The sequence below is a fragment of the Condylura cristata genome, unplaced genomic scaffold, assembly GCF_000260355.1.
Source record: "Condylura cristata isolate star-nosed mole 26May11 unplaced genomic scaffold, ConCri1.0 scaffold00002, whole genome shotgun sequence".
Classification (NCBI taxonomy): domain Eukaryota; kingdom Metazoa; phylum Chordata; class Mammalia; order Eulipotyphla; family Talpidae; genus Condylura; species Condylura cristata.
In genome coordinates, this window is record NW_004567103.1 from 73,809,496 (window position 1) to 73,830,567 (window position 21,072).

General features: G+C 39.9%; 1 protein-coding gene across 2 annotated transcripts in view; it reads right to left on the bottom strand.

Moving 5' to 3' along the window:
* The window catches only part of ACMSD (aminocarboxymuconate semialdehyde decarboxylase), a 61,466-nt gene that overhangs the window by 21,268 nt on the left and 19,126 nt on the right, over window positions 1–21,072 (bottom strand). Inside the window, exons 3-8 of one of the 2 annotated variants that reach the window (XM_004674700.1) lie at window positions 15,319–15,415; window positions 10,196–10,245; window positions 8,668–8,904; window positions 5,706–5,799; window positions 3,311–3,406; window positions 2,057–2,229 (exon numbers count right to left, since the gene is read on the bottom strand). In XM_004674700.1, coding sequence (XP_004674757.1) covers window positions 2,057–2,229; window positions 3,311–3,406; window positions 5,706–5,799; window positions 8,668–8,904; window positions 10,196–10,245; window positions 15,319–15,415 — 747 coding nt within the window. Of the gene's footprint in view, window positions 1–2,056; window positions 2,230–3,310; window positions 3,407–5,705; window positions 5,800–8,667; window positions 8,905–10,195; window positions 10,246–15,318; window positions 15,416–21,072 lie in introns of those variants that run through there. The other variant, XM_012726208.1, reaches the window with a different exon arrangement.

Genomic DNA, 21,072 nt, shown 5'->3' on the forward strand with positions numbered 1-21,072 from the left:
GCCTCCTTTGTTCCATTGTTGGGAAATGACCCAGAAGATATGCCATTAACCTGTCTAGAACTTAGACATGAGGAATTTCCAGTGAGGAGAAAACAGGAAGTAAACATTGTTTTAAAATGAACATTGATGTAAAATAAATATAAATATAAATTAAAAAAATAATTGTTTCAACCTCTAAAACACATCAAATAATGTTCCAGTTTTTTCTGTTCTTGCACCTTCCTTCCACAGCATCCTGTTCCCTGTGTTCTAATCTGGACAGGCTGTTGCTCTCTTTCCTGGCTGTCATGCTGGGACACTCCTTGCTATTCCTAGTTTGGGGAGGGTTTTGAAAGAGAATTTGCTAATGTAAATATAACTAGAATGAAAAACATTAATATTTTAAAGGGAATCCTAAATTATTAATATATCTTACTTATATGTCCTGGATTCACTAGCCTCTGAACTCACATAAAATAAGTTCATTTACTTTTTATGCTCAATTTATAATGGCTCAAGTCTTCAAAGTTTGAATGTAAGACTCAGCACCACTAACTTTCCAAAGTTACCTATCTAGAAAGGGTGTAATTGCATCTACTCTCTAGTGTACCTACTGGTTACCACAAGGTATTTGCATGTTCTTTCTCTTTTTCTCTGACCTCTTGACTGATGAGTATTGTTCCGATGCCCTTTGAAGACTGCTGATAGTGTTGCTCATTGCTGATGGAACCCTTCATGAAATGATGTTGTGTTTGCTAAGGGTATTTTGTCTTGTTGTTGCCATTTCCAAGAGTTCCAGGGGTACAGGGCTTGATGGGAGGTAATGACAGTGACCTTTTCTCCATTTCCATTCTACTTTCTTATTTCCCCTGCTCCCTTGCTAAATTTCCAGAGCTCGGCCTCTGTCAGCTTCTTCTCTTTGTAGTTTGCTGCTTACATACTTCCCCATCACTTTCTTATCCAAGCCAATTACAAGCAACAGTCACAATTAGCTGCTAAATACCTAACTTGGAAAGATTGAACACAAAATCTAGAAGACTTGAACACAGCGAACTATACACAATTTATTGCCAAACCAAAGTATTTACATTTATCTACTAGTGAGTTTCTCAATCCAAAATCAACTTTAAAGTCAGGTAAAGTTCTCATTCTGTAACTAGAACACTACCCTGCAGCTTTCAGTGATTGCCCTATTTTTCTACTAAGCAAGATTTTAAAAGCCTAAGAGCCTACTCTCAACCTAAGTAGCATATTGCAACTCCTTAAATATGTCCATATTCTTTTAGGAAACTCTAAAAAGTTTTTCCTAAGGAAAATTTGTAAATTTCTATAGGCATCTGTAAATAATAAAATGGAATTGAAATACTAAATATTTTAGAACTTTCACTAAATTAGAATGGCCTTTGCCCTAAAAATTGTCTTAACTTGTAGAGTTAGCATTTTCAAAAAGTACGTAAAGATGGAGAGACTGCCAACAGGAGGACCTGCTAGAGGAATACAAGGAAGAAAAACTTTTTCTTGTGGGACTTAAAGTACCATTGTGCTAGTTCTTTTTTTTTTTTTTTTAACTAAATGAGAATCATTTTCAAAACAAAGATCATATTTTTTCAAGAAATAATTTTCATCATCTTTTCCTGCTTTCTTCTCTGATGCATACTTTCCCTCTTCCCCAACCTTAATGCTCCCATAATGAAGAAGAACGGTTGGGTTTGTAATTTATCCAGGTACTAAGAGGTAAAGTCAAAATTTTAATACAGGCCAGTTCAGCTTATTCCTGCTAACTACATCATGGTGTGTACACAGCTGACCCTATGAAAGAGGACCTAATCTGGGGGAACTATTTAGCCATGGGGACTACTGGAATTTCCCTGTCATACATGTTTTGCTGGTAATGCACAATTTGTTGAAGGAGGCTATGGTGAGGATTCCCTATGCAAGCAAACCTAATCCCAACTTCATTGTCCTCCTTTCTTCCTATGCTTTTCTTCTATCCCTGTTTTGGAGAGAGGCCAAGTAATTGCTTTCTGGTCCTGCATTCTGCTCCCAAGAAACTATCCAAATGGTAGACATAGCTTACCTTTCCTATGACATCTGTTAACAGCTTGAGGGCCAGAGGATCATGAACCAAGGAGTCTGTGTAAAAGGAACCTAGGTATTTCCTTGGGTTGGTGGAATTATCTTGGGCACACAGATCTGGGCGCATGCTGAATCCATGGGAAATTCTGCCAATGGTAAAGGGGAAGGCACCACCTGCAAGTAAAAGCCATTACTGAGGAGCAGGTGTCTGAAAAGAGTCCCTTTCCCTCTCCTGTTGCATGCAAAGAGAAGTTACTATATCCTACTTGGTTAACAGTATTTACAAAAAGCCTCCTTTGTTCCATTGTTGGGCAATGACCCAGAAGATATGCCATTAACCTGTCTAGAACTTAGACATGAGGAATTTCCAGTGAGGAGAAAACAATGGTATACAGATTTGTTGTCAAGCTTTTCAAATTAATGTGGTTATAATGGCAAAATACAGAGGCAACCTATCAGTTGGGAAACATTTAAATAATGATGACATATCAATAAAATATAATGCCATTTATGTTACTATGAAAAATTATAGAGCACTATACTTGTTGAATGGGAAGATGTCAGTACATGCTCTTGAGAAGGAAAAGCATATTAGAAAATAACATGTATAGTTTGATATTGTGTGTGTCTATGTGTCACAAACTCTGTCTACAGGAACCAAGGAGAAATTATAAATGAATGAAATAGGCTAATTTATAAAGAACAGTAAATTGCAAACTGGAAACCTTGTGGTCTGACTAGAGGGATTTAAATTAAAAACAAAATAAATTGAAAAAAGTAAACTTGTCTGCATTATACACTGTGTGGCTAGAAAGATATAAGGGTGCTGTGGATTGAACAGTGCTGTATCCCTCCAAAATTCATGTGTTAAAGCCCTAATCCATAATATGTCTTTATTTGGAGGTAGGGCTTCAAAGCAGGTAATTTAGGGGGTGATAAAGGAGGCCATAAGGTAGGACTCTAATGCAATGGGCTGGTGTTCTTATAAGAAGAAGAGATACCAAGTACATGCCTGTATTGTCTCCCCTCACCCTTGGAAGCATGAGGAGGAAAGGCCATGTGCAGACATAATGAGAAGGTGGCCTACTATTATTCCAAAAGAAAAGTCTCACCAGAAAGTAACCCTGCTGACACTCTAATTGTGAGTTTCCAGCCTGTAGAACTGTGAGAAAATAAATTTGTCTTGCTTAAGCCACCAAGTTTATGGTATTTTGTTATGGCAGTCTCCACTGACCAATCCAGATAGAGATCTTACCTCCATGTGCAAAACATACTTTCAGTCTAGGAAACTTCTCAAACACTCCACCCATGATCATGGAGCAAATGGCTATGGTGGTCTCTGCTGGCATCCCTGAAACAGGAAATAGAGTGTGGAGTTTAGAAGCTCAAAGATGCTAATGTTTGGGAATGGCAGCTTGCTGTAATTGTCAGTGCTGAAAAATGTGAGGTGTGTGCCAGCATGGCTTGGTAGTATATAGTCCATTACTTTCACAATCAGAAGCTTCCTATTTATCATCTTCACATAGAATCACCTGGTGGCCGGAACTGTAAAGAGTCAGCCTGGCCTTTGTTCTGATTCCTCCAGCTTCAATTTTAGATGCAGTGAATGAAGTAGAGTATGATGAGTCTGAATTGAACCTTAACTCCTCCAATTTTTTGTTTTCTGGCCTTTGACAAGGTATTTAATAACTTACAAGCCTGTGCTTCTTGACTTCTAAAATGGGGAGCACAATGCTCATCTTGCAAGGCTCTTGTGGATGATGGTATCAGTGAAGTTCGTGGCCAGACTTTGCAAATTGCCTCCCTGTGTCTCAATGTCGTCATCTGTGAAATGGCATTATTAATGGCTAATTCTTGCCACTTAGTAAATGATCAATTAATATTAACTAATATTTCTGCTCAGTCTTTGCTGCTTCTTAGAGCTAAATGTAAAAATAAGTAGAATAAAATTATTTCGAACCTCCTGTGTTCCTAGAAACAGCAACTGGTTCATCTCTGAAGGCTTTACCTCAGCAAAGCCAGGTTATATTTCCAAATGACTGCTTTTCAGATCTTTCTGACTGCTCTACAGCCAAGCCCCATACCTTCTGAGAAAGTCTGACTCCCCCGCTGTTGAATGGATGCTCTTCCTGCCCTGAACTTGTTGCTGCTTTCTGGACAGAGATGCCCCTGGTTCCAAGATGTGCCCCTAGTTTCTTGGAAATTCATTTCCATCTGGGGGTGGTTTTGGGGTAGAGCTTTCTGAAGCTAGGAATATGGATAGCATTACTTCTTTTTGGTCCTGCAATTCTGCTTTCCATTAACTGCTTGGATCATAACTCCACAACCCATTCTCCATATAGGACCTAAATTGGAATACTTAAACTATTTAGATTTAGATTGGATTATGGTCTTTCTCTGTGCTGACTACTTTTGCATCCAGAATGGAATTCTCAAATTATCTTGTTTGTTTATATCTATGTAATTGTTCTCATCTCTCTTCTGTAATCAGAACATTAGGATTTGGGGGGCAGAGGTTTGGGCTATGTCTATAGCCTCAGTGCCTAGTACAGGGCTTGCCATAGCATATAGTGAAATAAACTAAATTCAGTTTTCTGATTGTTCATTTAATTCTTCATGTTGGTTGTTTTGTAATTGTACTAACTGAATAATGGTCACTGAAGAAAAATCCAGTTCATCTGGGGACCCCAATTTTCATTAAGTTTGTAGATGAACTTCATTTTGCACTTGTGGCTACAAAATTGTAGATTTATCTTTAATTATCCTTCTTATCATGGGAAATAATGATAGGTTGGATAGGCCAAATGGAGTTTTCTGCTCTTTCCTTTACCTTCACATGGAACCATGAATGAATAATGTCGAAAACAAAAAGCAGAAGAAAGGGACAGATAGTTGAAAATCTGGCTCATCTTAATCCTTGGGGTGGTGAATTTTCATTCTACTCAAGACTCCAGAGTTCTCATTTGTAAGAGTGATGTTATTACTGTCTTCTCAAAAAACTATTAGTCAGATATGGCTACTTAATTTTGGAGCCTTTTTTGGTAATCTGTACAGTAAGGTGACTCCTTGGAGTCAGTCTACTTTATGTAAATTCCATTTTCACTTACTGTATGAGGTGGATAAATTGCCTAACCAGGCTGAAGCTCAGTTTCTCTATCTTTAAAATGATACCATGTTAGCCTCATCGACTTTTTTTTTAAAAAAAGATTTATTTATTTATGCTTACAGAACTGGGGTACATACAGGCTAGAGGTGCAGGGGCGATGAGAGGATTCACCAGAGAGAGTGGGGAGCAGAACAGGCAGATTGACAAAGTACACTGCTGAGGAGAGCAGTGGACAGGTTAGTAGAGGTCTGCCACACCATGTGGGTCAGCTCCCTGGTGGGGGATAGAACTTGTGCTACAGTGACTTTGGAGAGTTTCATAATGCAGTGCTTTAACCCCTTGTGCAACCAGGGAGAGCCCAGCCTCATAGAGTTTTATGTGAATCTGATTAAAATTAAGTGAGACAAAACATACAACACTTACCTGTGTAAGAACTCAATAACTCACAATCTTGTTCATTGTTCATACTTTCTGTCTTGAAATAATAGGTCTCTACAGATATTGGGAAACAATCCTCTTTTCTAAACTCCATACTGATACACACCTACGAGCCAAGGGAGCCAGTATTTGGCCATTCGTCCATCCATCTTCATGTCCCAGGGATGCACAAATAGGGAACAGTTCAATTTTTCAGCTGCCTTCAAAGAAGCATTGAGAAAGGAGAGGTTATTTGTTGAGTCACCAAATACTGGGTACTATTTACAGAAATTGCTTTCTTCTGGGTCTATATTGATCTGAATGCACATACTGAAGTATTTTTGAAGTTGTTTCCTGAACTATGTAAAAGAGTCATTGAGACAATCTGCTGATTAGGAAATAAAAAGTGCATTTAGAATTAACCAGGGGTTTGGTGGATTTACCACTGAATTTGATGAACTTAATATATTGTTTGGCAAAACAAATCATAGGAAACATCCATCACTCAAACATTTTGACTGAAAGCAAAATGCTCAAGGACTGATCCCACCCCTCATATGCAGGGTAAGTTTTGCTGTTGATTCCCACTTGATCTGCTCTTTTGGAGGAACTACTCAGATTGCATCCTTGTGGTCAGGGCTGGAGTGTTCCCTCCCCTACTTTGAAGCCTGAGGATGTGGAAAGTGAAGTCAGAAACTCACGACTGGGTTGGAGCAGACTGGCCTGACCCATGTCATCTTAGACACACAGACTGGGAGTGGGTATGAATTTCTGGGTCTGCAGGCACTCACAAACCTCAGGAGCCCAGCTGGGTCCCTAAACAGTGATGTGAATGAGATGACTTTGTAAAAGGAAGTATTCTCAGTGCCTCAGCTAGTAGGTACTGAGACGAACATCACAGGCAAACCTGCAGCAGGGCTTTTCAGAGAAGTAGAAATACCATGTGGAAACAATGACCTTTTTTCAACAAGATATATAATTAAAATAAGTTGCCTTAAAGAAAACATCCCCTAACAGGCATTGAACATTAGTGTTTATAAACTGTTAGAGCATTCCCTTTCCAAATATGTTGGGGTGCTGAAGTGATTCACCCTACCTTTATGTAAAATATTTGAGATAACTATGCTATTGCCATGTGACTTGTGTGAAAGCATTTTTAAAATGGAGAAACAATTCTGGCTTCCAGAAGTGGCAGACAAAGTGTAAACTGAAGAATGTTTAGCTACTTTCTAAGGAGAAGAGATATAAAACTGTTGGAGGGACCGTTCTTCTGACTGGTTTCTGATAATGGAGCTCCAGGCTCAGGTAGAAATCGCAGAGCCAGCTTGGTTCATGATAATGCCATTCTTCTGTTTTAGCACTCACTGACACAAGTTAGAGAGTAGTGAGCCTGGCAAATCTTGCTAACCAAACAAATTTACTGTTAATCCCAGGCCATCACAGGGGCCTGGGCGTTCTGAATCCCCTCAGACACTGGCATTCCTCAAATCAGTCTAGTTAGAATAATTGATGAATCAAACTAGTCATACAAATGAAAATATCTGTTTGGACCCTAACCAGCTGTAGTTGCTTTCTAAGCCCCTTATTAATTCATAAACTCAATTCTAATGAGTAATAAAACAACTTGCAGCTTAAGGCTTGCTCAAACTATGCTAAAATAACTGGATGCACAAATAAATAAATCCTCAAAGCTCATTAAAGTTTATAGAAACATTCACTACATCAGCTTAGTCACTATAACCAATAAACTTCAGGGAGTTCAATATTTAGAGGAACATTAAATCTTTCAGGTCATTAGGAGGCAATTTAACAGGCAATTCTTTTAACTGGTAGGTAGTGACCATAGATAAAAATATGGGGAACATTTTTGCATGTAGTTAAAGCTCAGTAAATATTAAATGAATAAATGATCAGTGATTATAGTGACTTGTGAGTCCATCAACATTTATTTAACTCATTGTTGAAGATTTTGCATTTTGGATGAAAGTAATAGAAAAAAAATACTTATAATTCTAGGAGGGAACTGAGAAATTTGAACATGCAATTTATAAAGAACTATGCATTTTCTAGTAATAAGCAAAGCCAGTTTAGGTATAGATAGGACAAAAGGTAGAGGAAGGCCATAGAGAGGGTGATAGGACAATGAATACTGCAATTCAGAAATGGGTGGCACTGAGTTTTTAAAAATGCATTTCAATATGAAATATTTCAAATATAGAAAATCGTAGACAGTGCAATGAAGATGTGTATACTTACCACCAGGTTTCATCAGATACCGTCATTTGATGGCACTTAAAAAAAATAATGTAATCTATTTTTACATCATTTTGTGCCTTTTTCCATCTCAGTTGTAATCCTCGTGGGCTTCCCATCACCAAATCACCCGTCTGGATGGCATTTTTTTTTTTTACAAATTTTTATTATATATTTTCAAAGTATATGGCTTAAAAAAAGTATCTTAAGTAAGGATTGGTTAAAGGAATAAAAGTATATCCATATTTTGGGATATTATGTAGTTACTTAAAACATGCATTGAGAGAATATTCATTTAGTTTGAAAATTCTCAGGATACAAAATCACACTTATAGTAGAATTCTGATTTCATTGAAATGCAAATTAAAAACTAAGTGAAATGTATTATAACAGTGGTTATCTTTGGGTGGTGACATTTTGGTGATATTAATTTTGTTTTCTTTTTTGTATTTTTCTGTGTTTTCTATGGTTTCTTCAAAAGTACATTTTGGTTTTGAAAGATCATATTTTGTGTGCTTAACATGGCTCTTTTGCTCACTATCTATAATGAAAGTGATATTTTGGCTTTCAAAAGAATGGAAAGCAAAGGGGACAGAAAGAACAGCCATTTCATTGAGTTAACTCAGGGCTGGCAATGGAAACATTTCCACCCATCCTTTTTGGGGAACAATCCACTCCTTTTGAAGAACTCTTTACTCATTTTCTCTTACATCAAGGAAGTTATTTATTTTAAGCATTTCTCTCTCTTTCTCCTTTTGAAGTGGGCCATCATCTTCCTGGTTGTACCTTATACCCTATGCCCTCTCCATTGTTGTCTAAGTGCCCTGTGTACTCACTGCATAGACTGGGAACAGTTCCTTTGCATTCAGGTCCCACTCGTTGATGTGGGAGCCAATCTGGACCCCAGGAAAGCCCAGCTCCTTCACACAGCGCTCCATCTCCTTGACAGCCAGCTCTGGGGCCTGCATGGGCAATGTCCCCAGGCCTACAAACCTCGTAGGATGGCTTGCAACAGTGGCAGCAAGATCATTGTTGAGAAGCTGGCAGAGATCTAACGTGTCCTGAGGTTTGGCCTGGTAGAGACAGGTAAGAGAAAACCACAGTGTTTTCTAGATTTTGACTCTGAACAGCAACTCCTCTGGGCTAAGTCATTTATCACTATAAATAACTTTACCTCTCAGAAAATGGAGGCACAGGTTGAGATAAGCACTCCTCTTTGGAAACCAAAAAGTCTAGCATTGCAAACACACACATACACCCCTTTAATATATTGCTGGTTAACTAGAAAATTTGAGGCTATGTTCAAAACATACAATTACTGGTTTAATATCTTGTGCTAGAGATGGAATTAGTATGGGCCTCCATACCAACTCAGATAGGAACCTAAAGTATGTATGCTAAGCACCCCACTTATTCATGCCCCACGGAATGCTGCTCAAGAACACCATCAGGGCACCTCATTAACACTCCTCATCCTGGGGTGCCAGGTGTTTGTGAATCTCTTCTCCCCCTGCCTGTCCTCTCTGTCCTTCCTGTTAACAGTGACATTTAGAGTGGGCCTTAGTAAAATACTTGTGCAGATGGAATTTGTGTTCAGTTCCCCTAACTTTCCCTTTATTTATTTTTTTTAACTTTGGTTATCACCCCCTTCCCTGCCAGGAATTTGGCACTCTCCTGCAGTCCCGGTTGTCCAAAGAGAATGGCAACCAGCCTGATCAATTGAGGCATTTGGGGTCTTGAGCATTTTAATTTTAAATAGTTTATCTAATCACAGGAACAAATAAGGACTAGAATTATGGGGGGTGAAAGAAGTATGTGTGAGCAGGTGGTATTTCCATTGTTCCTTAAACACAACATGAGTGATACCTGGCTTGATGAACAAGTACTTAGAAGAACCCAAGTTTTGTGCAAAAATTTCTCTATACAGACTCAAATCAAGCATGGAATTTCTAGTATTTGTTTCTTAGTCTCTAGAGTTCCCCTACTCTCTAGGCTCCAACTCTGTTTTTAACTGCACATTTCCTGGGTAAGCCATTATTATCATTCCTGTCTCAAAATCACCTCAGAATATACTGTCTGGACTATTATCCAGCAAAGCATTGCAGAACTAAGTCACCAGATAGGCAAACTCTGATGGAAATAATGTAAAGTATTAACATGTATCTCCTGGCTGCTACACTGGCCTATATGTATCTGGTGCGGGGTCATGATTAAGAAGATTGGCCTGGGAGGGAACATAGCCAGGCCCCACTGCTCTCTAAAAGGAAGAAGAGTTGGCAGGAAGTGAGGCATCTGTCTACTTGTGAGGGAGCTAAAATATGAGCCCTTTCCCACCAAGGATATGGTTTAAGGTTGCACACTCACCCAGTAGCTAAACATGACAGGAACTGTGGAAAGGGCTTGTACCGTCACTCCTGGATACAAAAAGAGGTAAAGCTGATGAGAGTAGTTTGGGCTCTCCTGTGTTTCCCTGACAAGTCTCCTTCTAGGGACTCTCTCCCAGGCTTCCCTCATTACTCAGCCTCAGTTTCTAGGGGAGAGGTAAAGACTGGACAAAAATAACATCATTCAAGAAAAACTAGTTGACTCAGTTTTCAAGTAACAGTTTATTTTTACATCATTTTGTACATTCCCCCCCCCATCTCAATTGTAATCCCCACGGGTTTCCCATCACCAAATCACCTGTGTGCCATCACCATAATCCCGTGCACTTCCCTCCCTACCTCCTGTATTTGATTCCATTCCCCATTCCACCCCCACAAAATGTCTATGGTATATGGCTGTTCATTATTCTTGTTATTTTCTCGCCTGGTCCATTATACTCCTGCTATGAGTGAAACCATCCGGTATTTTTTCTTTCTCTTTCTACCTCACTAAGCATGATCTTTTCCAGCTCCATCCAAGTTGCTGCAAAAGACATGTGTTTCTCTTTTTTGGTTGCTGAGTAACATTCCATTGTATATATGTACCACATCTTTTTAATCCAGTCATCTACTTTTGGGCATTTGGGCTGCTTCTATGTTTTTCCAATAAACATGGGGGTACAGGTATCTTTTTCAGTGTTTTTGTATCTTTTGGGTAGATACCTAGGAGTGGGATTGCTGGGTTGTAGGGAAGCTCCATGTTTAGCAGTTTGAGGAATTTCTGAACAGTTTTCCATAGTGGTTGTACTAGTTTGCATTCTCAAGGGTACTTTTTTACCCTCCTTCTTGTGAAGTGTTATTTAATCAAGATACTCCCCCATCCATTCTTTCAGACATTTTTATATTTTACTCATGCATGATAGAGTGTGTTTTGAAGCCACTTTCCTACTGACCTTTTAATTTGATTTAATTTAACTGCTAAGCAAGCCTGCATGGAGTCCTACTGTTTGAAATGCCCACAATAGGACTTGAGTTTGACTTCAGAAACTAATATATAGGGGGTTTAGAATCTCGTATCTTCAAATTCCTGGGGCTACAATATTGGAAGAGATGCTGCCAAACTGAGGGTTGTCCTATTTGGCTCAAATGGAACCCACAAACAAGTCCTCTTTAGTTCTACTCCAGTTCCTTTCATCCACCCCACCACCTCATATTCTGCCTGATACAAGCCATCAGGGTCTCATATCTGGACCATTGGAGAAGCCTCCAAGCTTATCACTTACCACCATTCTTACCCTCCAATACTTCATTTTCCTCTCAGAAATTAGTAATGTGTTAAAACTTAAAGTCATTCTCTTGCTCAGAACTTCTAAGTCTATGCCATTATATTTAGAGTAAACTCTGGACTTGAACTTGATCTATAGGGCCTCATACAATTCTTTGTAGGTTTCACATAGTTTTTTGTTGGTCTCCTGCCTGTTCTTTGGAAATAGTTCCTTCCCCAGGACCTTTGCAATGTTATTCTACTTGGAATGCTCTTCTTTTGGCTCACCATCAGAGGATGGGCTTCTTTGTACCTTCAAGTCTCAAATGTAGGCTTAGAGAGAATAGCCATCCCCCAAAATCCCATTATTCTGTTCCTTTTTTTTCAAAAATACTACAGTCTGTCATTACTGTGTTAATTTGTTTATTAGTGCCTTCCACTACTTGAATACAGACACCATCTGAATCTTTAACCAAGCCATCTCCACAGTGTCCTGAACAATGCTTGATACCTTGAAGATACCTAGTTTTGTGGGTACTAGAAACTAAAACTTTGGATTAGAGGCTAGTGTTAAACGTTGTCATGAGAGAATATTTAAGTTCTTTAGTACTATAAAACCGAGTACTTTTCAATTGTAAAATCTTTACATTTTATATAAATATTTCCATATGTATTACTCTATTTCATTTCTCCATTTTACAGATAATATCTAAGATCATGTGATTTAAAAGCGTTGGTTTGAGACTCCTCTCCAATCTTGTTCCTTTGCAGCATCGCTACAGCCATTACCTGTTACCACAAGTCATATCATATACTAAATTGAATTATTTTTGTGTTGGTTGGTTTGGGTACATGTTCTTTGTTTTCTGGGAACTTGAAGGGGAAAAGAAAAATACAACCCAGTTAGAGTTTATATTTTTTAAAAGGGGGTTTGACAGAATCACAATTGTTCCCTAGATTTGCTGGTTCATTAAAAATTGGGAGGATCATTTATAAAAGTGAATTTTTAGGACCTCCTTTGGAAATTCTGATTTAGTGGATGAGACATGGAAAAAAATTAGACAAGCACAGCAGGTGATTTTTATCCTGAGGGAGGTTTGGGAAAAGCTTTTGTGGTGGAATGAGAGCAAGTAACTACAATCCTAGCTGTCATTTAATAGCTGTGTGATCCTGAACAAACCACCTTACCTCCCCCTTTACCCCCTCCCAGGCAACACTAGGTACAATGCCTGCTATATAGAGATATTGGAAGAGGGTGAAAATTGATTAGGTATATGAAATGCAACACCACAATTCCACTTGGGGCAGCTTAGTCTCTCACAGAGAACCCTGAGCAACCATGCAGCCATCATTAGGCCTGGGTATCTCACCAGTTCTGACCTTCCTGGTCTGCTCCATAACCTGCTTCAATAGAAACTCAATTTAGCTGAGGACTTAAGAGAAGCTGACAGAAAAATCATCTCATTGTTATTGTTTTGATCTTTCTGAGTTTTTTGTTAGATCTTATGATGAGGTGGCCCAGGAACTGCCAGTTACATTTCCCTCTCCATGAACATAGCATGGATTGCCATCTTCTGTGTTGAGCCTTCAATTCATTGCTCCATGTCCAAAGAGGTGGTAGGATGTAGTTGCTAAGCTTTTGCTGGCAGAAGGCCTAGTTTCAAATCCCAGTTCCACCTCTAAAACACCGTGGATCTTGGAGAAAATCACTAAATCTCTGTTTCCCAGTTGTTAATTTGTAAAATGGGTATAATAATAGATGCTGCTTCCTAAGGATGTTATAGGGATTAAATAAGTTAATACATATTAATGTGTTGAGAACGGTGACAGGCATTAAGTAATTTGTCACTGAGGGTGATAACTGTTCTCTCAAGCATAGCTATGGAATGAAACAAACCCCCAAAATGACATACTTCAGGGCTCTCCCTGGTGGTGCAGCAGGTTAAAGCACAGCACTAAGAAGCTAAAGATACTTCTGCATGAGTTTGATTCCCGTCTGCCCAGGAGGTGACCACATGGCATGGCAGACCTCTCCTGACCCTCCCACTGCTCCCCTCAGCAGTGTACTTCGACGATCTGCCTGTTCTGCTCCCCCTCTGTCTCTGGTGAGTCTTCTTACCACCCCTGCTCCTCTGGCCTGTACCCCAGTTTTGTATGCACAAATAAATAAATCTTTAAAAAAAAATCTTTAACTCAATTTCAGTCACGAGCAATGGTTCTGATACCAATTATCTGAGTATTTCCACTAATATTTTCCTTGAGAGGATGTGTCCTGTTTGTGCTTTACAATTAGAGTAAAACCTTGCTCTTTTCTGTATATATGGAAAGCTTGTCCTCTCTCCAGCTTTCCCATCCCTATGTATTTCTAGACTAGGGGCATATGTGGAATGGTCTACAGAGGATGCTTTAGGCTTTCTGCAAAACTCAGTTTAAATACCACTTAAATATGCTTGCAATTATTGGAAAAAATCTATAACTATAAGGCAATATTTGGCCAAAAGTATTCTACATTAAGTCCTAACATGCTGGAGACCACTTCCTCATGTGGGAGTAATAGGCTAACTTGTCTTGTGCAGCCCTTGGATAACATATCTCCTGTCATCTATCTGTATGTATTACACATTGGTCTTTGATTAAGTAAGTCGTGATTCTAAGCTACTCTTTTATCTGTGTGCATGAAATGTTTGTTTTCTGGTTTGAATCTACACCAGTGATGCCAAAATTTAGACTGACAGTGTGGCAGTGGCGAGTTCCTGATCATAGTTGTGGGCCTGGAGGCTGGACGCCACTCCTCAGGAGCAGTGAGCCAGATGGAAATGCATCAAAGCACAACATAGCCATCATGCTATATTATAGATAGTCTTTCAAATTCTTTTAACTTACTGGGGTTTGATTTTTTTTTTAAGATTTATTTATTTATTCATACAGAACTGGAGTACAGGCCAGAGATGCGGAGAGTGAGAGGATTCACCAGAGAGAGACAGCAGGAAGCAGAACACGCTGATCGATGAAGTACACTGCTGAGGGGAGCAGCAGGTGGGTCAGGAGAGATTAGCCACGCCATGTGGTCGCCTCTGGGGCAGGCCACATGGGGAAGTGGCTTTAGCTTCTTAGTGCAGTGCTTTAACCCGCTGCGCCACCAGGGAGGGCCTGGGATTTGATTTTTAAGCATAAGATATGGAACACAAATATTCTTAGAAATTGCTAGTGATTCAGCTTTGAAACAAAAAACTTCCCAGTTCTCTTATTTTACATGTCTGGATTAGTTTCATTGTGAATTACATGATTAACATGCTCTTTTAACTGCTCTCATTTTCATCCCTTATGTGCCAGTGTGGATGTTCTGGGTACTATTCATGAAGAGAAAGTACAGAGGAAATTGAATTCTAAATCTGACTAAACAAACAATTGGCATTCTTAATCTGTGAATTCTGATTTTTACTGTTTTAATTAACTATAATAAGTAAATATACTTGAACATAAATAATAAAATGTTACTTTAACCTTTTTGATGATATAACATTCCACCTTAAAACAAGTTTTATATCTAATTTTTAAAAAGTCATCGAAATGCTTTGTAGTGGAATGTCCCATCCCTTTCTTGTAGTGGAAGGTGAAATTGGAACATCCTGGCCTGGGGAAAAAAAGGTAATCAGAAATTCCCATTACATTGGGTGATTTGGTGGTGAGAGCTAATGGGGAGGATCCTAATGTTACCTCAATTTAAAAAAATAAACAAATTTATTAAAAAAGAGAAGTTCCTATCACATAAAATCATGTAAATTGGTTAACAAACTTTAGGGGCAAGTGTTACTTTTAGATCCCATGCAAACATTGGTAGAGTTTCTCATCCTAAATACCTGTTTGGTCCATTTCTCTAAGACGGACTTCTGGATCCCAGCAGTTCTCTTGGACCACTCTGAAAACCTTTCCATCTTTCAGCATCTTTGCTTCTCCCTGTTGCAGAAAACTCATATCAGCAAAAGGAGATTTCAGCTTGCTTAGATGAGTGTGCTTCACATGTGCTTTGGAATCTATTACTGCCCTAACATTTTTAGGGTTTTGTACTCAATACGCACAGAAATAAAAATCTGATCACCTCTCTGAATTTAGTTTTTCACCCTCTTGCCTCAATATTGTTCTGCACTTAAAAGAGTGTGCTCTGTGGATGTCAGTGACTGGACATTGGTAGAACTAGGTCCTGGTCGTAGCTGTTAGAGCCACATCACAGAGGATGGCTGGTCATCTTGCTAGTTTGAACTGCTGGCTTCAAGAGTGACAGGATTAAAACTGTAGATCCATGTTACTTCAGAATTACAAAGGAAGCTTGAGGTAGAGCATCTAGTCCATTCCTCTTGTTTTATAGAAAAGGAACAGGTGGCGAGTGAGAGCAAGTGATTTGTGCACCAGAACAAAGCCACTAATGTCAAACCTGCAGGAGGAGACAGACAATGAAGTAAAGCAGTCTAGTGACATGTATGAAATTTGGTTCTGAACTGCTGGCTCATACCAGGTGTCATGCCTTGCTATGAATACCACCTACTAATATTCAGTGCAGGGAGACAAACTAAATATTTATACAAAATGTGGCAGGGGTCTTTATTGGGCCTCCAAGTTAGCTATTCTTAAATGAAAGGAAAATGTTTTGAGACAGGCCAAGGAAATCAGCCTTGCCAGCTTCAGTTTCCCATTCTATCACTTTGAACATCTTTGAAGTAAGAATAATAATATAAGTGACCTTACAGAAATCTTACCAACATGAAATGGGATAACCCATATAAAACACTTTGTAGAGTATCTGACATGTGTTAGTAGTAGTTATAGTTGATGTCTGGTTAATTAAAGATGAGGGTGTTTCCTGATATCCCGTGCTTTGAGAGTATATTGTTGGTGGTGTTTCAGGATCTCAAGATAGTTGTTGGGCCCTATGTGATAGCCACCTAGGCATGTACTAAACAAAGGCCTTGAACTCTGAGTGGTGGAATCCTCCTAATACTTGTTCTTTTTGCCCTACATTTGGCCAATCAGTGCTTGGAATTGAGTCAAGAGTAAGTGGTGCAGAAACAGATTAATTTATTCTGCCACAATATTAACCAGACAAAAAGGGTGTAGGCACATATGCCTTTCCACTTGACAAAGAAATGAGTCGAAAGGTAATGATGACAGAGAAAAAATCAGGAAGCAAACTTTTATCTGGCAAGTGAGAAATTTCTTTTTCTTTGCTTGCTAATAGGGAAGCAATATAATACTCAAGAGTAGTCTTAGCATTTTGACATGCCTGGGTTTCATTGAATGTCTAGCAGTATAATTAGCAAAGTTATGGACCTTCTAAGTTTAAACCTCACTTTTCCTGTCTGTAAATGTGAATCCTTGTTCATGTCTGCGGCCACCCAGCATCCTAGGAACACTTTCTATATGTGAAAAGATCTTCATGTTATGATTAACTTTCCTGAGGAAGACTCTAGAATTCACTTTCCCAAGGGCACTTGATAAGCTTCTAGCAAGGGTACTAGCATGTGCTCCAGGTTTTGACATTTAGAGGCCCCATGTGTAACTTTGATTTGGAAGCGAGTACTATGAGAAAGCAGGAACTATGCAGTACCCACCTTTTGGCAAGGATGTTTTCTGAGGCGTCAGACACGGCTGTAAAAGAGCTGGCAATGGTTTGGATGCCAATCTCAGCAGCTATGTCTGAGCTTCCTGTTTGTGTCCAGGAGCAGCAGCACTGTCTCTTTGCTAAAGCTGCCTCTCCAAGTATGATTGGCATTGTGCACATTGGCATAACATCTGAGATTGAACTCAGGATCTCTTGAGAACCTCTGGAGAAGACTCGAGTTGCTATTCTAATTAAACTGAGGAGAGTGGACTCTTGTTTGCAGCTGTGAACACTGTGTGATCTAGAAGATTCAATATTAGAAAGTCTGTAAGAAGTTGAGTACCGGGTCAGAGAGCATGCTCAATAGATTATCAACAAGGACGGAAATAGGGTTTCTCTGGTAGATGCATGAATATGCTTTGCTTTCAGACAACAGAAAGCATGTTAAAGTAGTATGAATCATTTAGTTCAATTCTTAATTTTACCAGTGAGCCCACATGGTATGGCAGGGTAAAGCTTAGTTGGGATCAAGCTAGGGTAAGAACTCAGTTTTACAAAGCTATTTCTAACCCACAAGTCTGATATTTGGTAATTGGTGTTTATCTTGTTAGACAAAGGCTAATTAGTATAATTTCCTAAATTGTCTAATCTTGGGGTGGTAGGAGAATCAGACTCATTAAATTTTCTTCTCTGCACGCTGGAACCATGATAAGGAAGATGAGTGACAGCCACTCTCTGTGGAACTCTGTCTGAGCCACCGAGCAGCTGAACTCCTATAGTAGCTTCCTAGTTCTCTTGGCTTTGTTCAGCTAGAATTTTGAGACCTAACAACCTCTGTGAAGAATCAATTCCTAACCCTTCTCTACTTTAGGAATCAGTATCCCTGCAGAGCTGTAAATATGCTTTGGGGGTCAGCACTTGCTGCTTGAGCGAGGACTTGGAGGGTGTCTTAGGTTCTGTTTTTAATATTGACCTCATTATCAACTAAGATCTTACACTAACCAAGAGCCAAGAAATTAGAGGTCACTGTTCTTATTTACTCAACCCAGAAACAGTTTTTTTCTGAGCTCTGAGAAGAAAATTAATTTAAATAAAGATTTCTTCATGCAACCATCACTACACAGATAAGCCATTTCAAATATTACTGTAATATTTCCTTTAAAAAAAAGATTATTTATTTGTTTATCTATTTATACATACATACATACATATATACAGAGTTGGGGTGCAGGGGCAGTGAGAGGATTCACCAGAGACAGAGTGGGGACCAAAACAGGCAGATGTACGAAGTACACTGCTGAGGGGATCAGGGGGAGGGTCAGGAGAGGTCTGCCGCGTCATGTGGATCACCTCTGGGGCCAGGGATTGAACTTGCACTGAAGCAGTGCTGCAGCCTAACCCTTTGCACCACCAGGGAGAGCCCGATTACTGTAATATTTTCTAAAGCCAGAGTGGTATGTTGCCATATCAGAGAAATCCTGGTTTGATGGAGTCAGGAAACTTGGATCCTCTATGTAAACCCCTTACCCTTGTAGCACCTTAAGAGTCTAGTTATAAATTGAAACCATAGAGTAAGCTAACATCTAAGTCCCTTCGCAGGATGGTGTTACGTGCCACCTATACCCCCCTTCAGGAATAAAGGACAAATTCTCCTAGTTTCTGTGAGTGCTGCTACAACAGCCCTTGACTGTCAGCCCCCATGGGGACTGCTTTGTCTGTAGAGAGTCTTCCCTCAAGGTCCTGCTTAATTTTTAGTGCATCTCTTCTAGAAGGGTGCAGTGGGTTAAAGCACAGTACTATGAAGCTATCACAGCCATTGCAGCACAAGTTGGATCCCCAGCCAGCTAGGTGACTCACATAGTGTTGCAGACCTCTCCTGACCCGCCTGCTGCTCCCTTCAGTCATCTGCCTGTTCTGCTCTCCACTCTGTCTCTGGTGAATCCTCTCACCCCTGCACCTCTGTCCTGCACCCCAGTTCTGTATGCATAAATAAGTAAATCTTTTTTTTTTAAGATTTATTTATTTGTGCATACAGAACTGGGGTACAGGCCAAAGGCTCAGGGGCGGCAAGAGGCTTCACCAGAGACAGAGTGGGGAGCAGAACAGGCAGATCTACTAAGTACACTACTGAGGGGAGCAGCGGGGGTGGGGCAGGAGAGGTCTGCCAGCCATGTGGTCACCTCCGGGGCAAGAGGGAATCGAACTCATACAGAAGTGGCTTTAGTTTCTCAGTGCTGTGCTTTAACCCGCTGTGCCACCCGGGAGGACCCAAATAAGTAAATCTTAATTAAAAATTCTTTAAAAAGGACCCATTCCTCTGTACTCTCCCCACCCCCCAACTGGGGACAACCTGAAGGTTAGCTTTAGAGTTTCTGTAGGGATATCTGAAGCCTCCACTGAGACTACATCAAAGCTCAACATTACCCTCTGTTCTGTCCACTTCCTTCTCTTCTTTCCACTTGAAGGAAGTCTTCATTCTAAGAACACTTCCTGATAAAACTTATGCATGCCAATCACCATCTGAGTCTGATCTAGAAACCTGACTTAACCTATTGACACTTCTGATTCTTAAGTTCCAATTCTAATATTATCACCAAATAAATTCAAATTTGGCTGCTATTTCAAATACCTGATATTGCATGTGTCATTTTCAAACTCAGTATTTCATTTTGTTCTTACTCTCCTCTAAACCTAGCCTTCCCAAATCATCTACAGTAAACTTTTAAAAACCTATGTCAGATATTGCCACTGGTGCACTTAAAACTCTTTAATGGATCTTCATTGCTTTAAAGTTACAATCCAATCCCTTAACCAGTAAGACCTATTAAGACCCTGCATGGGGGCCCTCCCTGTTGGCACAACAGGTTAAGACATAGCACTGCAAGCTAGCTGCAGCCGCTTTAGTGCAAGTTCGATCCCGGTCCCTGGAGGTGATCCATATGGCGGCACAGAAGACCTCTCCTGACCTGCCCGCTGCTCCCCTCAACAGTGTACTTTGTCGATCTGTCCGTTCTGCTCCCCACTCTGTCGCTGGTGAAGCCTCTCACGGCCCATGCACCTCTGGCTTGTACCTCAGTTTCTTTAAAAATATAAAAAAGGCCCTGCATGGTCCAACTAACACCCCCTCCCCCTACTGCTTCAACTTTATTACATGGTGTAGTGCCAGCAAGGCACAGAGCAGGTTTTCTGTGATCCAGGCAGATGGGTAAAGGAGGAGTCCCTAAGTTATTGGTAGCTTTTTCAGGTTTTAATGATATTTCTACACCATTTGTGGTGATGCAGGGCAGGCAGGGAGACCTGGGGGATGGGAGGCTGGATGCCAGCCTCAGGCAAATCTTTACCCTTTTGGAACTTCCTCATGATCTCTCCGCTGGCCTCTACTGCACTTGCTCCACAATCCTGTGTCACCACGTGCTGCCTTTACATGCTCAGCTTCCCGGCTCAGGCCCACCACGCAGGGGAGACCACAGGTGTTCTTCATTGATGCCAATGGTGTGAAAAACTGGGTAACTTCCATTTACCCTGCTGCATACCCATAGCTTTATAGCTGGGATCTTATAAATGTTGTCCAGCTTAAGTGTGCCATTTATTTTCTGTTTGGAATGTGATTGACTCAGTTGATAAATTTATATAAACATGTTAAGTAATGCTACATGCTTCCATGGGTGCATGTAAAAATAATTTGAAATAATATGAAGAGTCTAGAAATCCACCAAACTGGGGGTAAAAATTACTTTTGAGAGGGGTTATTGATACAAAGAAATTATAGCTTTATCTTCAATTGCTTACAATTTAAAAGGAGAATTTGTTCAAATGTTGTAGAAAAAAAAGTTAACCTTAAAAATAAAAACATGAAAGGACTTCTGGAAGATGGCGGCAGAGTAAAGACGCCGAGATCACCACGTCCAAGCCGGCATAGGAATTGAGGACTGAAAACAGACTATAGACTCACTTACTACAAGTTTTAACCCAAACGAAAACACCCTGGACTCACTAGAAGGTAGATAACTGCGAGGGA